This window comes from Mustela nigripes, chromosome 1, assembly GCF_022355385.1.
Source record: "Mustela nigripes isolate SB6536 chromosome 1, MUSNIG.SB6536, whole genome shotgun sequence".
NCBI lineage: Eukaryota > Metazoa > Chordata > Mammalia > Carnivora > Mustelidae > Mustela > Mustela nigripes.
Genome location: NC_081557.1, coordinates 270,299,032 through 270,314,699, shown reverse-complemented (window position 1 = coordinate 270,314,699; position 15,668 = coordinate 270,299,032). Strand labels below are relative to the sequence as shown.

Below are 15,668 nucleotides of genomic sequence, written 5' to 3'. Positions count from 1 at the left end.
ATACTTTTTATATAAAAGTATATATATATTTTTTCTTATACTGTTACTATTTTTATTAAAGAGTTGCATGGTTAATGTATTATATAAATGTTCAGAATCAATATCTTTTTTCAATGTGTGAAGATAAGTGATATTACCAAATATTTGGTATTTTGGTCATTGTAGTCTTTAAAAATTAGAGTTGGATAAAATGCAGAAATGGTCAAGTTGTATTTTTTCTTCTCTTTTCTTTTCTTTTTTTTAAGATTTTATTTATTTGACAGGGATCACAAGCAGGCAGAGAGGCCGGCAGAGAGAGAGGAAGGGAACCAGGCTCCCCACGGAGCAGAGAGCCCCATGCGGGGGTTCGATTCCAGGACCCGGGGATCGTGACCTGAGCCAAAGGCAGAGGCTTTAACCCACTGAGCCACCCAGGCGCCCCTCAAGTTGTATTTTCTTATAGATATCTGAAGTTTCATAGATAATGGATGATACCAGTCTGAAATATTTTTAATATATAAATATTAAATATTAAGCTTAAGTATTAAAGTATTTTTGAAATATTTAAAATGAAAAAAAATCATTTGCAAATATTTGGGAATCACCAAAATATAAGAAATTAATGTCACTTGGCTGTCATTCAGACGTAAGTTTTTGTTGTTGTTGGCTTTTTTTTTTAGATTTTTTTTTTATTTGTTAGAGCGCACGCAAGTGAGCACAGGCAGGAAGAGGCAGAGAGAGAAACAGGCTCCCCGCTGAGCAAGGAGCTGGATGGGGGACTACATCCCAGAGCCCTGGGATCATGACATGAGCAGAAGCAAGCCGCTTAACCAACTGAGCCACCCAGGCATCCTGCAGACATACCTTTTTAATACCTTTGTGTAATACATCCTATTAGTCATTTTTTTAATTTTTTTGGGGGGAAAACATAATACATTCAAATCTAACTTTTCTATTATATATTTGTTTCTAATATCTGTATATCTTTGGGTTTATACAATCCAATTCACATTCATGATCTTTTACTTAACTGTACATTGAGCAGTCAGCCACCTGTTTTCAAGCTGCAAAGAACGATACAATTGTGCAATAATTCATTCAACCCCCTGGAGGCTCTTTGTTACATACAAACACTGCTGTGATGAATATTTTTTTTTTTTAAAGAATTATTTATTTGTCATAGAGAAACGAGAGCAAGCACAGGCAGACTGAGTGGCAGGCAGAGGCAGAGGGAGAAGCTCCCTGCCAAGCAAGGAGCCCGATGTGGGACTCGATCCCAGGACACTGGGATCATGACCTGAGCCAAAGGCAGCCGCTTAACCAACTGAGCCACCCAGGCGTCCCGTGTGATGAACATTCTTGCACACAATCTATGTCCTTGTTTTTATTTCTGTAGGTGTAGAGACCTAGAAGTAATACTGCTAGCTCAAAGATGGTGTGCAGTTTTATTTTTGATCCTGTTTGCTTTAGAAAAAGATTATAGTATTTTATGCTCTCATCGACCACTCTGAGAATGTCTGTCTGTCCCCAATCAAGTTAGCTCTGGATTTTCCATGTGTGAAGCTTTTGTGTTTTTTGGTGGTAGTAGTTACTTGTATTTTGTGTCTTTATTTTGCCAACCCAGTAAGTAACAGTGGAGCATCTTTTCGTGTATTTCTCTCTGCTGTGATATGTCATCCTATCTTTTGCCCGTTTTTCTAGTGGTGAAATACTAACGTGCATTTTGAAGACGTTCGATGATCCACATTGTCAGATTAGCCTACAGAGTAGTTACACTAGATTTCCCACTATGTTTTGGGTCTGATATCCTTTTTATGAATTCCACCTTGCTAAATTGTGGAACTCCTAGATGGGCCAGTTTAGACTTTTGTATTTTAAAGATTTTTATTTTGGGGGTATAAAAATAAAAGCCATTTTGGGTGGCTCAGGTGGTTAAGCATCTACCTTGGGCTCAGGTCATAATCTCAGGGTCCTATGATCAAGCCCCATATTAGGCTCCCAGCTCGGCAGGGAGTCTGCTTCTCCCTGCCCGTCCCTGCTTGTGCTCTCTCTCTCTCTCTCAAATAAATAAAATCTTCAAAAAAAGAAAAAAAGAAGATTTTAAGTCATCTCTATACCCAACGTGTAGAGATCTTACAACCCTGAAATCAGTAGTCTCATGCTCTGTTGACTGAGTCAGCCAGGGACCCAGTCCTAGCCTTTTATGTTTTAAATATTCTTAACTCTTCAAAATGGCATTCAGACCAGAGTTCAGCTCCCCACAAGAGCCAGGTGAATAGTCTTTCTTAGTGTGTATAAAACCTCATAGATGTGTTTTTCCTCCTCCCCCTTTTTCTCTAGGATGTTTGTGTAGAAGAGGAAAGGAAGCTTACATGATCTCCTTGCAGAACAAAAGAGGAAAGCCTAAAATTTCACACAGATCCTCGTACTGTCCTTTAGCTCTTCTTATGTCCTGGCCACTGTTGGAATCTTAGACCTGAGTGTGCATCTGGCAAATAGATGGCTTAGTGACCCACTGTTGGAATTAGACTCTAACTGGCTGTGTCCCCGGTGCACTGGGGATGCTTACACTTAATGTTGATGTATAATTACACTTATCGTTATGAGAAGATGGATCCTCAGAGTAGGATTTGAGTTTTCCTTCTTAGGAAACTTTCTTGAGAATGAATTGCAGAAGGGGAAAAAAATGCCTTTTTTTTTTTTTTTAACTCCACAGAATGGCAACATACTTGCTTAACATTGAATTCTGTGCAAGAAAGAAAAAACTTAATCTATTCCTTGCCAACGAGTGGTGGAAAAACCCTTGTGGCGGAAATTTTAATGCTGCAAGAGCTGCTTTGCCGGCGAAGAGATGTTCTAATGATCCTACCGTATGTGGCAATTGTCCAAGAAAAGGTGTGACTGTCTTTTAACAACATTGCTGACATTTTCACATTAAAATATAAAAAGTAGCATAAATTTCAAAACTTTGATTGACTTAGAGAAGAGGTGAAGGATATTCTTAGGGTGTGCAAAAGCAAGTGCAGGACCTGCCGAAAATCACTTCTAATACTAATCACAACAAGAATTTTATTCTTTTTTCTAAGCTGGCAGAGTAAATTCCATTTTAATACTGATATTTAATATATTGATATTCAGCCTGCCTTTTCAAGCAGAAAGTAACCAGTTATTATCAAAGTAAGTGAATGATTCTGGGTTTTGTTTTTTTTTTAATCCGAGGAGACAGTTGAAATTTATTCCCACATTGATTATGTAGTTTAAAAGTTACATTCCTTTTGCAAAGAGCCATACATACTAATTATGACATTTCTTAGATATAGATGTCTTATCTGTGACCTTGTTCTCATTTATTGGTATTATATAGTATTTTAGATTTTTAAAAAAATCAACATGAGCACTTGGTAATTGAGTTCTTAATTATCAGATTTTTTTTGTATGTTTATTTTAACTAATATTCTAGATTTCAGGTTTGTCAAGTTTTGGTATAGAACTGGGCTTCTTTGTTGAAGAATATGCTGGAAGCAAAGGAAAATTTCCTCCAATTAAAAGAAGGGAAAAGAAATCTCTATATATTGCCACTATCGAAAAAGGACATAGTCTGGTAAACTCCTTGATTGAAACTGGAAGGATTGGCAGTCTGGGTCTGGTTGTTGTAGATGAGGTTGGTAACTGTTTTTATAATTTATCAACATTTTTTTTTTTTAAAGATTTTATTTATTTATTTGACAGAGAGAAATTACAAGTAGATGGAGAGGCAGGCAGAGAAAGAGAGGGGGAAGCAGGCTTCCTGCTGAGCAGAGAGCCCGATGCGGGACTCGATCCCAGGACCCTGAGATCATGACCCGAGCCGAAGGCAGCGGCTTAACCCACTGAGCCACCCAGGCGCCCCTAATTTATCAACATTTTTATTATACTAACATTATCATGTGTATCTCCTTAGTACCTCTATGAAAATAAGTAACTTGTTTTAATAGATAGACTATACAGATGAATACATTTATGCTTGCTTGGTAATCTTAAATTCAGTTTTATGTCAAGTGTTTTTTTTTTTTAAAGATTTTATTTATTTATCTGACAGACAGAGATCACAAGTAGGCAGAGAGGCAGGCAGAGAGAGAGAGAGAGAGAGAAGCAGGCTCCCTGCTGAGCAGAGAGCCCGAAGTGGGACTCGATCCCAGGACTCTGGGATTGTGACCTGAGCCGAAGTCAGAGGCTTTAACCCACTGAGCCACCCAGGCGCCCCTGTCAAGTGTTTTTTGAAGAGTGAATAAATGTCTGCATGTATTCAATTTTATAATGGTATTTATGAATTCTAGATATGTCAGGATGTTGCCCCCAAACCTCATTAACCAAAATATCAGTGATACAGTGCATATGTAATCTGGTTGCTATATCCAAAATGCTTAAGAGTTATAAAGCAAAGATTACTTCATTTCATATAAATACATGCATGCTCTATATAGGCATTATATGCAAATTTACTTTTTTTCCTCCCTTCTGTTTTTAAATCTCAAAGTTGCACATGATTGGTGAAGGGAGCCGTGGGGCTATCCTGGAAATGACCCTAGCAAAAATCCTCTACACTAGCAGTAAGTATTTTTTTCAAATGTGGTCCCTAACTGATTTATCCTCAGGAGGCCTGTGAAAGACTTCGTTTTATCACTAGCTAGACGATGCACCCTTGGGTAAGATACTTAAGCTTTCTTCCTTGGATTTTTATTTCTAAAGCAAATTTAGAAATTTTGGTTGGAAAAATGGGTAGATGAGCAGAGCTGTGAATATGAAGGAGATTAACATCTGGACATCCCATGTTCACTGCCAGCTGTGCATGTGTAGGCATGTGACTCAACCTCTGTTTCTTCATCTGCTAAATGGGGATAATGGTACCACCTTGAGGGGATTGCTGGGGGGATCGTATGAGTTAGTGTAAAGCAGTCAGCACTTGCTTCGCACGGAGCGCTCAATACGCAATTGTTGCTGCTGCCGTCAGTCTCACCTTGGTCAGACCAGTAGAGCAGCAAATGCAAGTAGTCACTCAAAGAGCTTTTGCAACAGTTGGATGGTCTTTCGGTATTTGTTCTGAATGTCTTCTTTCCTATTTATAGATACACTGTTGCAATAACTTACTAAGTTATATATTGCAATAGCTTATTTATGGAAAAGTTATTATAAGGGTCAAATATTAAAATTATTTTTAAAATTTTGATAGCAATGGTATCTAGACAGGTCATGGCTCTTTATAATCATTCATTTAAAAAAAATTTTAGTGAGTACTTACTTTGTGCCAGGCATTGTTTTTAGTGCTAAGGATATAGCAGTGCGTAACACACAGAAAAATAACCCTGCCTTCATCAGACCTGTATTTTAGTGAAAGTGAGCAGACAATACGCAGATAAACAAGAAAACATACAGTGTGTCAAATGGTGACAATTTCTATGGAAAAAGAAAAAGCAGAGGAAAAGAGGAGAAGCGTTCCCTATTTGTCAAACCCAGTGCACGATGACGGTCCTTGTCTTTTCCTTCAGCATTTGATTGTTTATCGATTTCCTTTCCTTTGAGTGCTGAAGCACCCTCTGTGGGGAGCGTGTGTTACCGTGAGAGATAGCATAGTGTGATGGCTGAGGACGGACTCGAGCTGGATTAAAATCCTGACTCACTTTTAACTGCATATGTGAGTTTTACTCCACCTTTGTTTACGAAGAAAAAGAAGTTGACGGGGCGCCTGGGTGGCTCAGTGGGTTAAGCTGCTGCCTTCGGCTCAGGTCATGATCTCAGAGTCCTGGGATCGAGTCCCACATCGGGCTCTCTGCTCAGCGGAGAGCCTGCTTCCCTCTCTCTCTGCCTGCCTCTCTGCCTACTTGTGATCTCTGTCTGTCAAATAAATAAATAAAATATTAAAAAAAAAAAAAAAGAAGTTGACAACCTGATAGCAAGATCCCATTAAGGGCTTTATTTGGCAAGTGTTCAGGACCTGTTCAGCCCTGCAGCCTACACTGTACCTCTGCCTTTAGGCATACCTGTGGCACATGTCCTAGCTCTTCATGGCAGTGGTCCAGAGAGCCAGCAACAAGAGTATTTCATACTCATTATTGTTGCTTAGAAGTCTTGATGAAGATGGGACTTTTTGCCAAGTGTGAAATTCTGTAGAATTCCAAATAGTAACTTTCAGGTCACTGAAAGTTTTCAGTCTTTGTTTGCCAGAATAATACTCTGCCAATATCTTTTAATTTTTCTTACCTCCTAGTCTCTCCCTCCTTTTCACAGATCACTGAGGAAGAGTCCTGAACCCAGAAAGGTTACTAACTTACTATTATGTTATACCAAGTAACACATTTTCCTCCCTCTTTTGGATTTTTTTTTTTTAGAAACAACTCAGATTATTGGCATGAGTGCAACACTGAACAATGTTGAAGATTTACAAGAGTTTCTTCAAGCGGAATGTTACACCAGTCAGTTTAGACCAGTATGTACTTAAGGTTTGCACCGTATGGGTTTGTTACCTATCATCTCACTCAGAAAGAAAAGGAGGAAACGTACCAGAGAGTAGGGAAGGGGCATAATTCCCCTCCCTGACCGTGACTGTACGCTAATAAGAGTTTGTGTACAGAGAATATAAACTCTGGGGCTAGGGACTGTGGCTCGGGTCACTACTTTGTCTGTAGCACCTGGAACAATGCTTTGGCCCATGGGCCTTCAATGAATACTCACTGAGTGAAATTTTTCAGACCCATTCTGTTTTTTTCACTTCTTAATTCTGTAATGTAAATTTTTTTCATTTGGTCAAAATTCAGTCATGTTTTGAGTTATTAGCACATAAAACTGTTTATCTTGAAAGTTAAGGTGTTTTCAGATATTTATGCTTTTGGTAGTTAACAATGCTCTTTTAATAAGTTAAAATGTCACGTGGATTTAATTTGAACTCCCTAGTAATGGTATTCCCAAAAGACTTAAATAAATACAATTTGCAGTTATCTGAAAGTAGCTTATAATGAACATATACTCTGTGTGCGGTACTAGTGTGCATGCGTGGTCAGTGTCCAGATAGCTTTTCAGAAAATAATTACTGAGAATCACCAAAGTTTAATTTGAAATTGGATGTTTTTGCATTTGCACCAAAAAGAATTTTCAGTAGATACTCACTGACTTCTTTTAAAAATGCAATGGACTATATTTAAAAACATTTTTTACAGGGCGCCTGGGTGGCTCAGTTGGTTGACTCTCTGCCTGTGGCCCAGCCAGCACTGGGCTCCTGCTCAGCGGGGAGTTTGCTTCCCCCCCAGCTCTGCCCTCCCCACTGCTCATGCACACTCTCTCTCTCTCTTTCTCAAATAAATGAATAAAATCTTTAAGAAGATATTTTTTGTCTACAAATACTTAAATTAAAAATAATGTGATATTTACAATTAAAACTAATGACTGATAAGACAGAAAATTTTAGATCTAAGGAATAACACAAGAATGTGAACATTGACTTATTTATCCTTCTTGCAACGAATACAGAAGTGTCTGCTTTCCTTTTAGATAGTGCCTGTTCAAAAGTATCTTTTTCAAGGATAATAATCTCTACTTTGATTGAAAGGGAAAAAGAAAGTTAAAGAAATGGTAAAGAAAAAACTTTTACATTGAAGCATGTTTAAATACCTTAGAAAAGCTACAGTTTTTCTGTAGTTGTCCATTTTTAGAACATTTTATAAAATTTAAAACTCTGGAAAGAGGAATTTGTATGTGGTATTAATTGCAAATGTCTTTCCTATCCAAGGTCGAATTAAAAGAATATTTGAAAATAAACGATGCCATATATGAGGTTGACAACAAAGCTGAGAACGGCATGACTTTTTCACGTCTCCTTAATTGTCAGGTAACATTGATAACTTTGGATACGAGGTTCCCACCCTTGGTGCCCTAAGAGATATTTACAAGAAGCAGCTGTTGCCTGACATCTGTTGCATACCCTACAAAGTACTGGTTCGAGGTAGCTTGGACAGCTTGGACATCAGATCACACTGTGTTCCTTTCTATGATATCAGGTCTTAGTGAAGTTTTTTGTTGGTTTGTTTCTTGCAGTGTGAAAATCAATGTGGGATAGAAAAAGAGTAGCCATTTCCAATCTGATTCTAAGTTCTGAAAGACTGTGCAGTGCCCAGCTGTGCGCACATCCCGTCAGTGGGCAGTTATGGTTAAGAATGAGATGATATTTTCTTCACTCAACTGATGCATATTATTTATTCAAACGGCTACTGAATTGTGAGGAAATACATACTTAAGTTGTGTGTACCTAAATACCTAAGAAACAAAGCTGTTAGGTATTTCTTTTGGCCCTGGAGCTCCATGAACCAAGAAAATCTGCACACCTCTCCTTTAAATGTTCATTCATTCAGCAATAAGCACAAAACAAGAAGAAATTTTTGTGGGCTATGTAGTTCAGATACTGAGTACAAGAATGTTAATGTCTGCTGTGTTAATGTTCTATGACTTATATTAAGGATATTAAAAAGGGGAGAAGGGATTTTACAATATTTTTAGAATTCAGTAAAGGTGTATTATTCTAAATCTGTATCTTGGTTTCCAATAAAGTTGAAGGAAGTGAGGTTTTTAACATTTAAAAAAATTTTTTAAAGATTTACTTATATATTTATTTGATAGAGCGAGATCACGAGCAGACAGAGAGGCAGGCAGAGAGAGAGGAGGAAGCAGGCTCCCCACCGAGCAGAGAGCCTGATGCGGGGCTCGATCCCAGGACCCTGAGATCATGACCTGAGCCTAAGGTAGAGATTTAACCCATGGAGCCATGCAGACATCCCGGAAGTGAGATTTTTAAATAATTTTGTATTTTTGTATCTTTCCATATGTTGGGTTCCATGTGTCTGCTTGACAAATACATTTTTTATTTCTGAAAATCTATACTGTAGTATGATTGAACCTATGTTTTTGAAAACTATTAGTAATAGTAAAAGTATATCTTGTTTATGTGGTCCTTTGGCGGTTATTAGGACCAATCTGAGTTTCTCTCTGTGGACTTCTTTGCTTTGCTCTGGTAGAGATGAACATGCAGTGGGATTATTAATAACATTTGCTATTTTCACTTCTTTAATTTAAAACCAAATACACCTAACAAAACCTTAACGACCTAAAAGCGGGACTTAACATTTTGATGTTTCATCTGGGTTTCATCTTTCTTTTAAATGATCAGATTTATTAAATTAAATGAGAAGTTCAAAATTACAGAGCACTCTGGTAAATGACAGGTTTTCTTGGTTGCTAACTATCTACCTTGTTCCTGCATCTCGTTGTACAGTATTCTGATACTCTGAAAAAGATGGATCCCGATCACTTGGTGGCATTGGTGACAGAAGTCATTCCCAATTATTCCTGCTTAGTTTTTTGTCCCACTAAGAAGAACTGTGAAAACGTAGCAGAAATGATATGCAAATTTTTAAGCAAGTATGTTCATCTTCAAAAAATATTGTTTTATTTTATTGTGGTTTCCATGCTGTGTATTCTGTTTATTCAACAAGCACTTGTTATTTCTTGTAGAATGTTACATTAAGTTGCTGTACTAGATTCTAAGGGCCCTAACCCTGAAGGAAGTGTAACTGTGAAATTCATGTCTGAGAAATAGCCAAAGAAAAATTCCAAGACTCCATGAGAGAGAGTGCTGACCCGTATAATGGCTTCGATCAGTGCTTCTCAATCTTGACTGCAAATGAATCCTCTCAAGGGCTTTTAAAAAATCGAGGGCCCAGGTTACATCCCAGACAAATCAGACTCTCTGCGGGCAGACCCAGCTATCATTATTTTATAGAACTTTCCAGGCAGGTTCAGCCTCCAGCCAAGGTCAGGAACTGGCTGTGACAGAGGATCAGTCACTAATCACTGCAGATATGAATCATCGTCTTTTTCAAAGATTTTACTTATTTATTTGAGAGAGACAGAAGCAGAGAAAGAGAGAGAGCAGCAGAGGGGTAGGGCAAAGGGAGAGAGAGAAGCAGACTCTCCGCTGAGCAGGGAACCCGACTAGGTGCTCAATCCCAGGACCTTGAGACTCTGACCTGAGGCAGATGCTTAAGTGACTAAGCCACCCAGGTGCCCCATGAATCATAGTTTAGTTTAACCTTCTCTCTAATTAAGTACTGTTGCTTCTGTTTTCTTAGTAAACGTCACACTTATGTGGACATTTAAATTGATTTTCTTAGGTAATTAAGTAATTTATTAGTTTGTAATTTGATAGTATTTTAATATTGGCTCTGTTATATTCATAGAGATAAGTGTAAAGTGACCTTGAGTGTGAACAGTTGAGTTTTTTTCTGTACCTTTGTGCCATGTGTAGTTTCCTCAGATTTTTCAGACTTCTTTTTGGCCCCTAGCCAGTGCTGTATTACCGTGGACCATTATGACCCTGGATTCTAATTTAGGCAGCTCCCATCTCTCCTTCCAGTCCTGCTGTCATGCATTGGTCTGATAGAGCTAAATTTATTGACCAGCACAAAGATCCAGATGTTTGGGATAGAGTCCAGGAGTTTTCCATTTTGGTAACTAATAGTCTGCCTTTACAATGATGATGTTGATTATAGAAACCTAAGGAAATTAAATTGTCATTGAGGTGTCTTAGTAAGTCATTTTTTTTTATAGACTAAGGGAATTTTGGCACTGGCTAAGTGATGTGGAGATTTAGAGACTAACATTTGACTGGAAGACATGCGATTTATTAGTTATACCCTTGAATTATTTTGATTGTTGATGATAATAGTTTACTTGGCTCATAAATGTTGATATTTAAACTTGAAGCACTTAAACATCTGGTTTCCAGGACCCTTAGTTAATAAATTGTAATGGATACTTTTTTTTCCTTTTAAGATTGATTTATTTATCAGAGAGTGTGCCCAAGCCGGCGCAGGGGCAGAGGGCAGGAATCTCAAGCAGACTCCCCACTGAGTGCAGCCCCTACACAGGGCTCAGTCACATGACCCTGAATGACCTGAGCCTAAATCAGGAGTCAGATGCTCTACAGACTGCGCCACCCAGGCACCCCAATACTTGATACTTTCTACTTTTTAGATTTTATTTATTTATTTGACAGGTCACAAGTAGGGGGAGGCAGGCAGAGAGAGAGGAAGGGAAGCAGGCTCCCTGCTGAGCAGAGAGCCTGATGCGGGGCTCGATTCCAGAACCCTGAGATCATGACCTGAGACAGAGGCTTAACCCACAGAGCAACCCAGGCGCCCCCTGAGCTGACACTTTTTTTTTTTTAAAGATTTATTTATTTATTTATTTATTTATTTGACAGAGACAGAGGTAACACGGAGAGGCAGGCAGAGAGAAAGAGAGAGAAGGAAGCAGGCTCCCTGCTGAGCAGAGAGCCCGATTCGGGACTCGATCCCAGGACCCCGAGATCATGACCTGTGCCGAAGGCAGCGGCTTAACCCACTGAGCCACCCAGGCGCCCCCTGACACTTTTTTTTTTAAAGATTTTACTTATTTGAGAGAGAGCAGAGCACAAGAAAAAGCACAAGCAGGGAGAGGCAGAGGGAGAGGGAGAAGCAGGCTCCCTGTTGAGCAGAGAGCCCGATTTGGGGCTCAAACCCAGGACCCTGGGATCAGGACCTGAGCCGAAGGCAGATGCTTCACAACTGAGCCACCGAGACACCCCTGGTCAGGCACTTCTCCCAGACATTTTTAGTGGGCGGAGGTGCCGCATAATAGTTAAAGACAAAATACCGCATGTGTTCACGCGGACACGTCCCACTCAGATCATCGCACGTCCTTTCTGTTTGGATTTTCCTCATGAGTGTCTCGGTTCCCAGGGGCGGTAGCATCACTGTGTGATTGCAGGAGAGAGTTTATATTTCTTTTCTTTCTTTTTTTTTTTTAAGATCTTTTATGTATTTATTTGACAGAGATCACAAGTAGGCAGAGAGGCAGGCAGAGAGTGAGAGAGGGGGAAGCAGGCTCCCCGCTGAGCAGAGAGCCCGATGCGGGGCTCGATCCCAGGACCCTGAGATCATGACCTGAGCCGAAGACAGAGACTTAACCCACTGAGCCACCCAGGTGTCCCTACTTGATACTTTCTTAAAGAAGTAGGATTTAACACTTTCTGAAGGAAAATTTCCTCTAAAATCTATTTTGTATATTACTTGCTGTTTTCATAAGCTGAATATTCCAAGTATAGTTTAGCACCCTTTTTTATGGCTATTGATTAAGAAATGGTGAATCATGTTTTACTCATACAATTTAATACTATTCTGTAATTCACATGTAGCTGAAGTAAAATCCTGAGCTAAATGGCTTCTGACCCAAGCCATGTCTGTAAAGCATGATTTCTTGAGTGTCCTGGGATGTCCACTGTATCCTGTAGACATCGTGGGATGTCCTCCTTATCGTGAATGGCATGCGAAGCTGTTGCAGTAAAGCCGCCTGAGCAGTAGAACAGGTGCTATGTCTGTTTAAGTGCAAAGACTAAAACAGATTTTTCCCTAGTGATTATCTCAATCGCAAGGAAAATTATCATCTTTTTTATAGCTGTCACTACCATTGACTTCTAAGTCAAGAATGACTTTTAGGGGCACCTGGGTGGCTCAGTGGGTTAAAGCCTCTGCCTTGGGCTCAGGTCATGATCCAGGCCAGGGTCCTGGGATCGAGCCACACATTGGGCTCTCTGCTCGGCTGGGAGCCTGCTTCCTCCTCTCTCTGCCTCTCTGCCTGCTTGTGATCTCTGAGAAATAAATAAATAAAATCTTTAAAAAAAAAAAAATGACTTTTAAACATCATTTGCCAACAACTGCCAAAGCTCTAGTCATACCAGTTTCCCTAACAATCTCCCCCAGAATGATAGCACTGTGCTCTCTCCGTGTAGGTTCAGGCTGGCGTCCAGCTCACTTGTGCACCCGTACTGCTTTACTCCTCATTCCCTCGCAGCTCACCCGGACGACTCTCTTTGTCCGCGCTCTGAACTTCTCGTGTCTGTGCCTTTGATCATGCTTTCCTTCCTTCCAGGAAAGGGTGCTCCCCTGCCTCTTCACTGGCACTGACACTCCCTGGTCGAGAGCCAGCTCAGACCTCTGCTTCTGCCGTGACCCCTTTGCCGTGTAACCATAGCTTACCCGGTCAGCCATCAGTAGTGTCTCCCTTCTCTAACATTATGTGGTGATTATCCACATTTCACCCCACGTAAGACGTAATTTCTTGAGAGGAGTTCGTCGTGTCCGTCCCGTCCCTTGCATGACCCCGAACACTGACTGGGAAGTGGTCACAGAGTTTGCTGCTCTCTCCTCAGCTGTCACTTGTCATTCTCGTGCCCACGACTCCTGGCCATGCTCTTCCCAGTTCTTCTTGGTTCTTGTGTTCCTTGCACCCTGTTTCTCGGCTTCTTGTGACGTCCCTGGCCTCCCGTTGGGAACATCAGAGTAAGAGAGCCAGGGCTCTCCCTTATTTCCACTAAGCACCCTGAAACACTGCGTGTGGCGTAGACTGGTTTTTGGCGGCTGCCATTCGAAGTGCGTGAGTTACTCGTCGCGCTTACTCTTTCAGTGCTTCCTCTCTTTTCTGAAGGGACTTTAGTGCTCGTAAATGCAAAGACTGTGGGACCTCACTGACGGTTCTAAAATATAGTGTTTAGTCCGTGTCTCACATTCTTACATGTGATTCGATTGTAAGTAGGTTTCCATCTTGAGAGAAGAACATTTATGACTTGGAATTTTTTAAAAATTCTATAAAAATCACCCATAGAAATGTATATTCTAGTGAAAAAAATGATGGTGATATTCACAGGAGGTGTCTAACCCCAGCACCCGCGGATTCATAGGCAGCATAAGAATGAGCATCAGGAAGTCCATGAACTCATAAGCAAAGTGTCATGTTTATATTGTGTTCTTTTTCCTTCCTTAGCTTTGATCAGATTTTCATAGGGTTCTGTGATCCACAAAAAGGTTGAAAGAGTGCCCAATAGTTAGTGAAATCAGAATCAAATTCTAAGAACATTTTGTATACTGAGATTCATGAAAGTTATATATTTTTTAATAAAGAATGTTTACATGTATCTACTAAAATTAAAGCAGTAGGCAGTTTGTCCCTGTAAGATCGAGGGTTTATATTTCTAATAGATCTCTTTCCCTAGGGAGTATCTGAAACACAGGGAGAAAGAAAAACATGAGCTGATTAAGAACTTGAAGAGTATCAGCGGTGGCAACGTGTGCCCCATCTTAAAGCGCACCGTCCCCTTTGGCGTTGCTTACCACCACAGCGGTTTAACGAGCGACGAAAGGAGGCTCTTGGAGGAGGCATATTCCACGGGAGCTCTGTGCCTCTTCACCTGCACGTCCACCCTGGCAGCAGGTGTGAATCTACCAGCTCGAAGGTAAGGTAGCCATTGGCCAGGCTCAAAACTTTTTAATTCTTAGCTAGGTAAGAGTGTGTATTTTTTTTTCTTTTTAAGATTTTAATTATTTATTTGACCGAGAGATCATAAGTAGGCAGAGAAGGAGGCAGAGGCAGAGGGTGGGGGGAAGCAGGCTCCCCACTGAGCAGAGAGCCCGATACAGGACTCAGTCCCAGGACCCTGAGATCGTGACCTGAGCCAGAGGCAGAGGCTTTAACCCACTGAGCCCCACAGGCGCCCTTTGCCAGGAGTTTTTGTTGTTTTATTCCTTCTCAGGAGTGGATGAGAATTTATCAGACATTTGCTGAATTGATTGTTTGTTTTGTTTCCTTCAGTTTACTTATTTATGTTTTAAGATGTATTCATTTATTTTAGAGTCGGGGGAGGGGGAGGGAGAGTCTCAAGCAGACTCTTCACTCAGCACTGAGCCCAGTGCAGAACTCCGTCTCCTGACCTTGAGATCAGGACCTGAGCCAAGACCGAGAGTTCACGAGTCCGAGAGTCCGCTGCCCGACCAACTGCCCTGCCCACCTGCTCCGCATTTGTGTCCTTTAATACGTTACTGAAAAGTGACCGGCAGAGTTTCTGGTATTAGAATTACTTCTTTGGTGTTCTCCCTATCTGGCTCGACGTTAGGGTTTATTGCTAGTTGCAAACAGCAAGCTCTACCATTTTTTATGATCTGAGTTTATTTAACACAGGTATTTCCTTGAAAGCTTAGAGAACTCATCCATAAAGACTTCTGGTCTAGTATCTTTTCCAGAGTAGAGCTTTGACCATCTTTTCAGTTATTACCCAAGTTGTGGGCTTGTATAGCTGATATCTGTTCTTTATAATTTTTATTTAAAAATTTGACTTTAGGGCGCCTGGTTGGCTCAGTGGGTTAAGCCGCTGCCTTCGGCTCAGGTCATGATCTCAGGGTCCTGGGATCGAGTCCCGCATCAGGCTCTCTGCTCAGCAGGGAGCCTGCTTCCTCCTCTCTCTCTGCCTGCCTCTCTGCCTACTTGTAATCTCTCCCTGTCAAATAAATAATAAAATAAAATCTTTAAAAAATAAAAAAATAAAAATTTGACTTTAAAATTTGTGACATTTTTTTCAAAAGCTTGGGTGATTTTTAAAAATCATCCACATTAGGGCGCCTGGGTGGCTCAGAGGGTTATGCCTCTGCCTTCGGCTCAGGTCATGATCTCAGGGTCCTGGGATTGAGCCCCACATCGGGCTCTCTGCTCAGCAGGGAGCCTGCTTCCTCCTCTCTCTCTGCCTGCCTCTCTGCTTGCTTGTGATCTCTGTCTGTCAAATAAATAAATAAAATCTTTAA

The 15,668-nt window shown here is 40.5% G+C and overlaps 1 protein-coding gene across 9 annotated transcripts in view; it reads left to right on the top strand.

Moving 5' to 3' along the window:
• Window positions 1-15,668, top strand: part of HELQ (helicase, POLQ like) — a 47,553-nt gene that overhangs the window by 3,460 nt on the left and 28,425 nt on the right. For 7 of the 9 annotated variants that reach the window (XR_009401514.1, XM_059386367.1, XM_059386365.1 and 4 more), the window contains 7 exons: window positions 2,696-2,874; window positions 3,440-3,640; window positions 4,496-4,568; window positions 6,345-6,442; window positions 7,739-7,837; window positions 9,275-9,420; window positions 14,090-14,329. Coding sequence is in view for 8 of the 9 variants with exons in the window: in XM_059386367.1 (XP_059242350.1) it covers window positions 2,696-2,874; window positions 3,440-3,640; window positions 4,496-4,568; window positions 6,345-6,442; window positions 7,739-7,837; window positions 9,275-9,420; window positions 14,090-14,329 (1,036 nt within the window). In the remaining variant the exon portion in view is untranslated. Of the gene's footprint in view, window positions 1-2,695; window positions 2,875-3,439; window positions 3,641-4,495; window positions 4,569-6,344; window positions 6,456-7,738; window positions 7,838-9,274; window positions 9,421-14,089; window positions 14,330-15,668 lie in introns of those variants that run through there. The other 2 variants (XM_059386368.1, XM_059386372.1) reach the window with 2 other exon arrangements.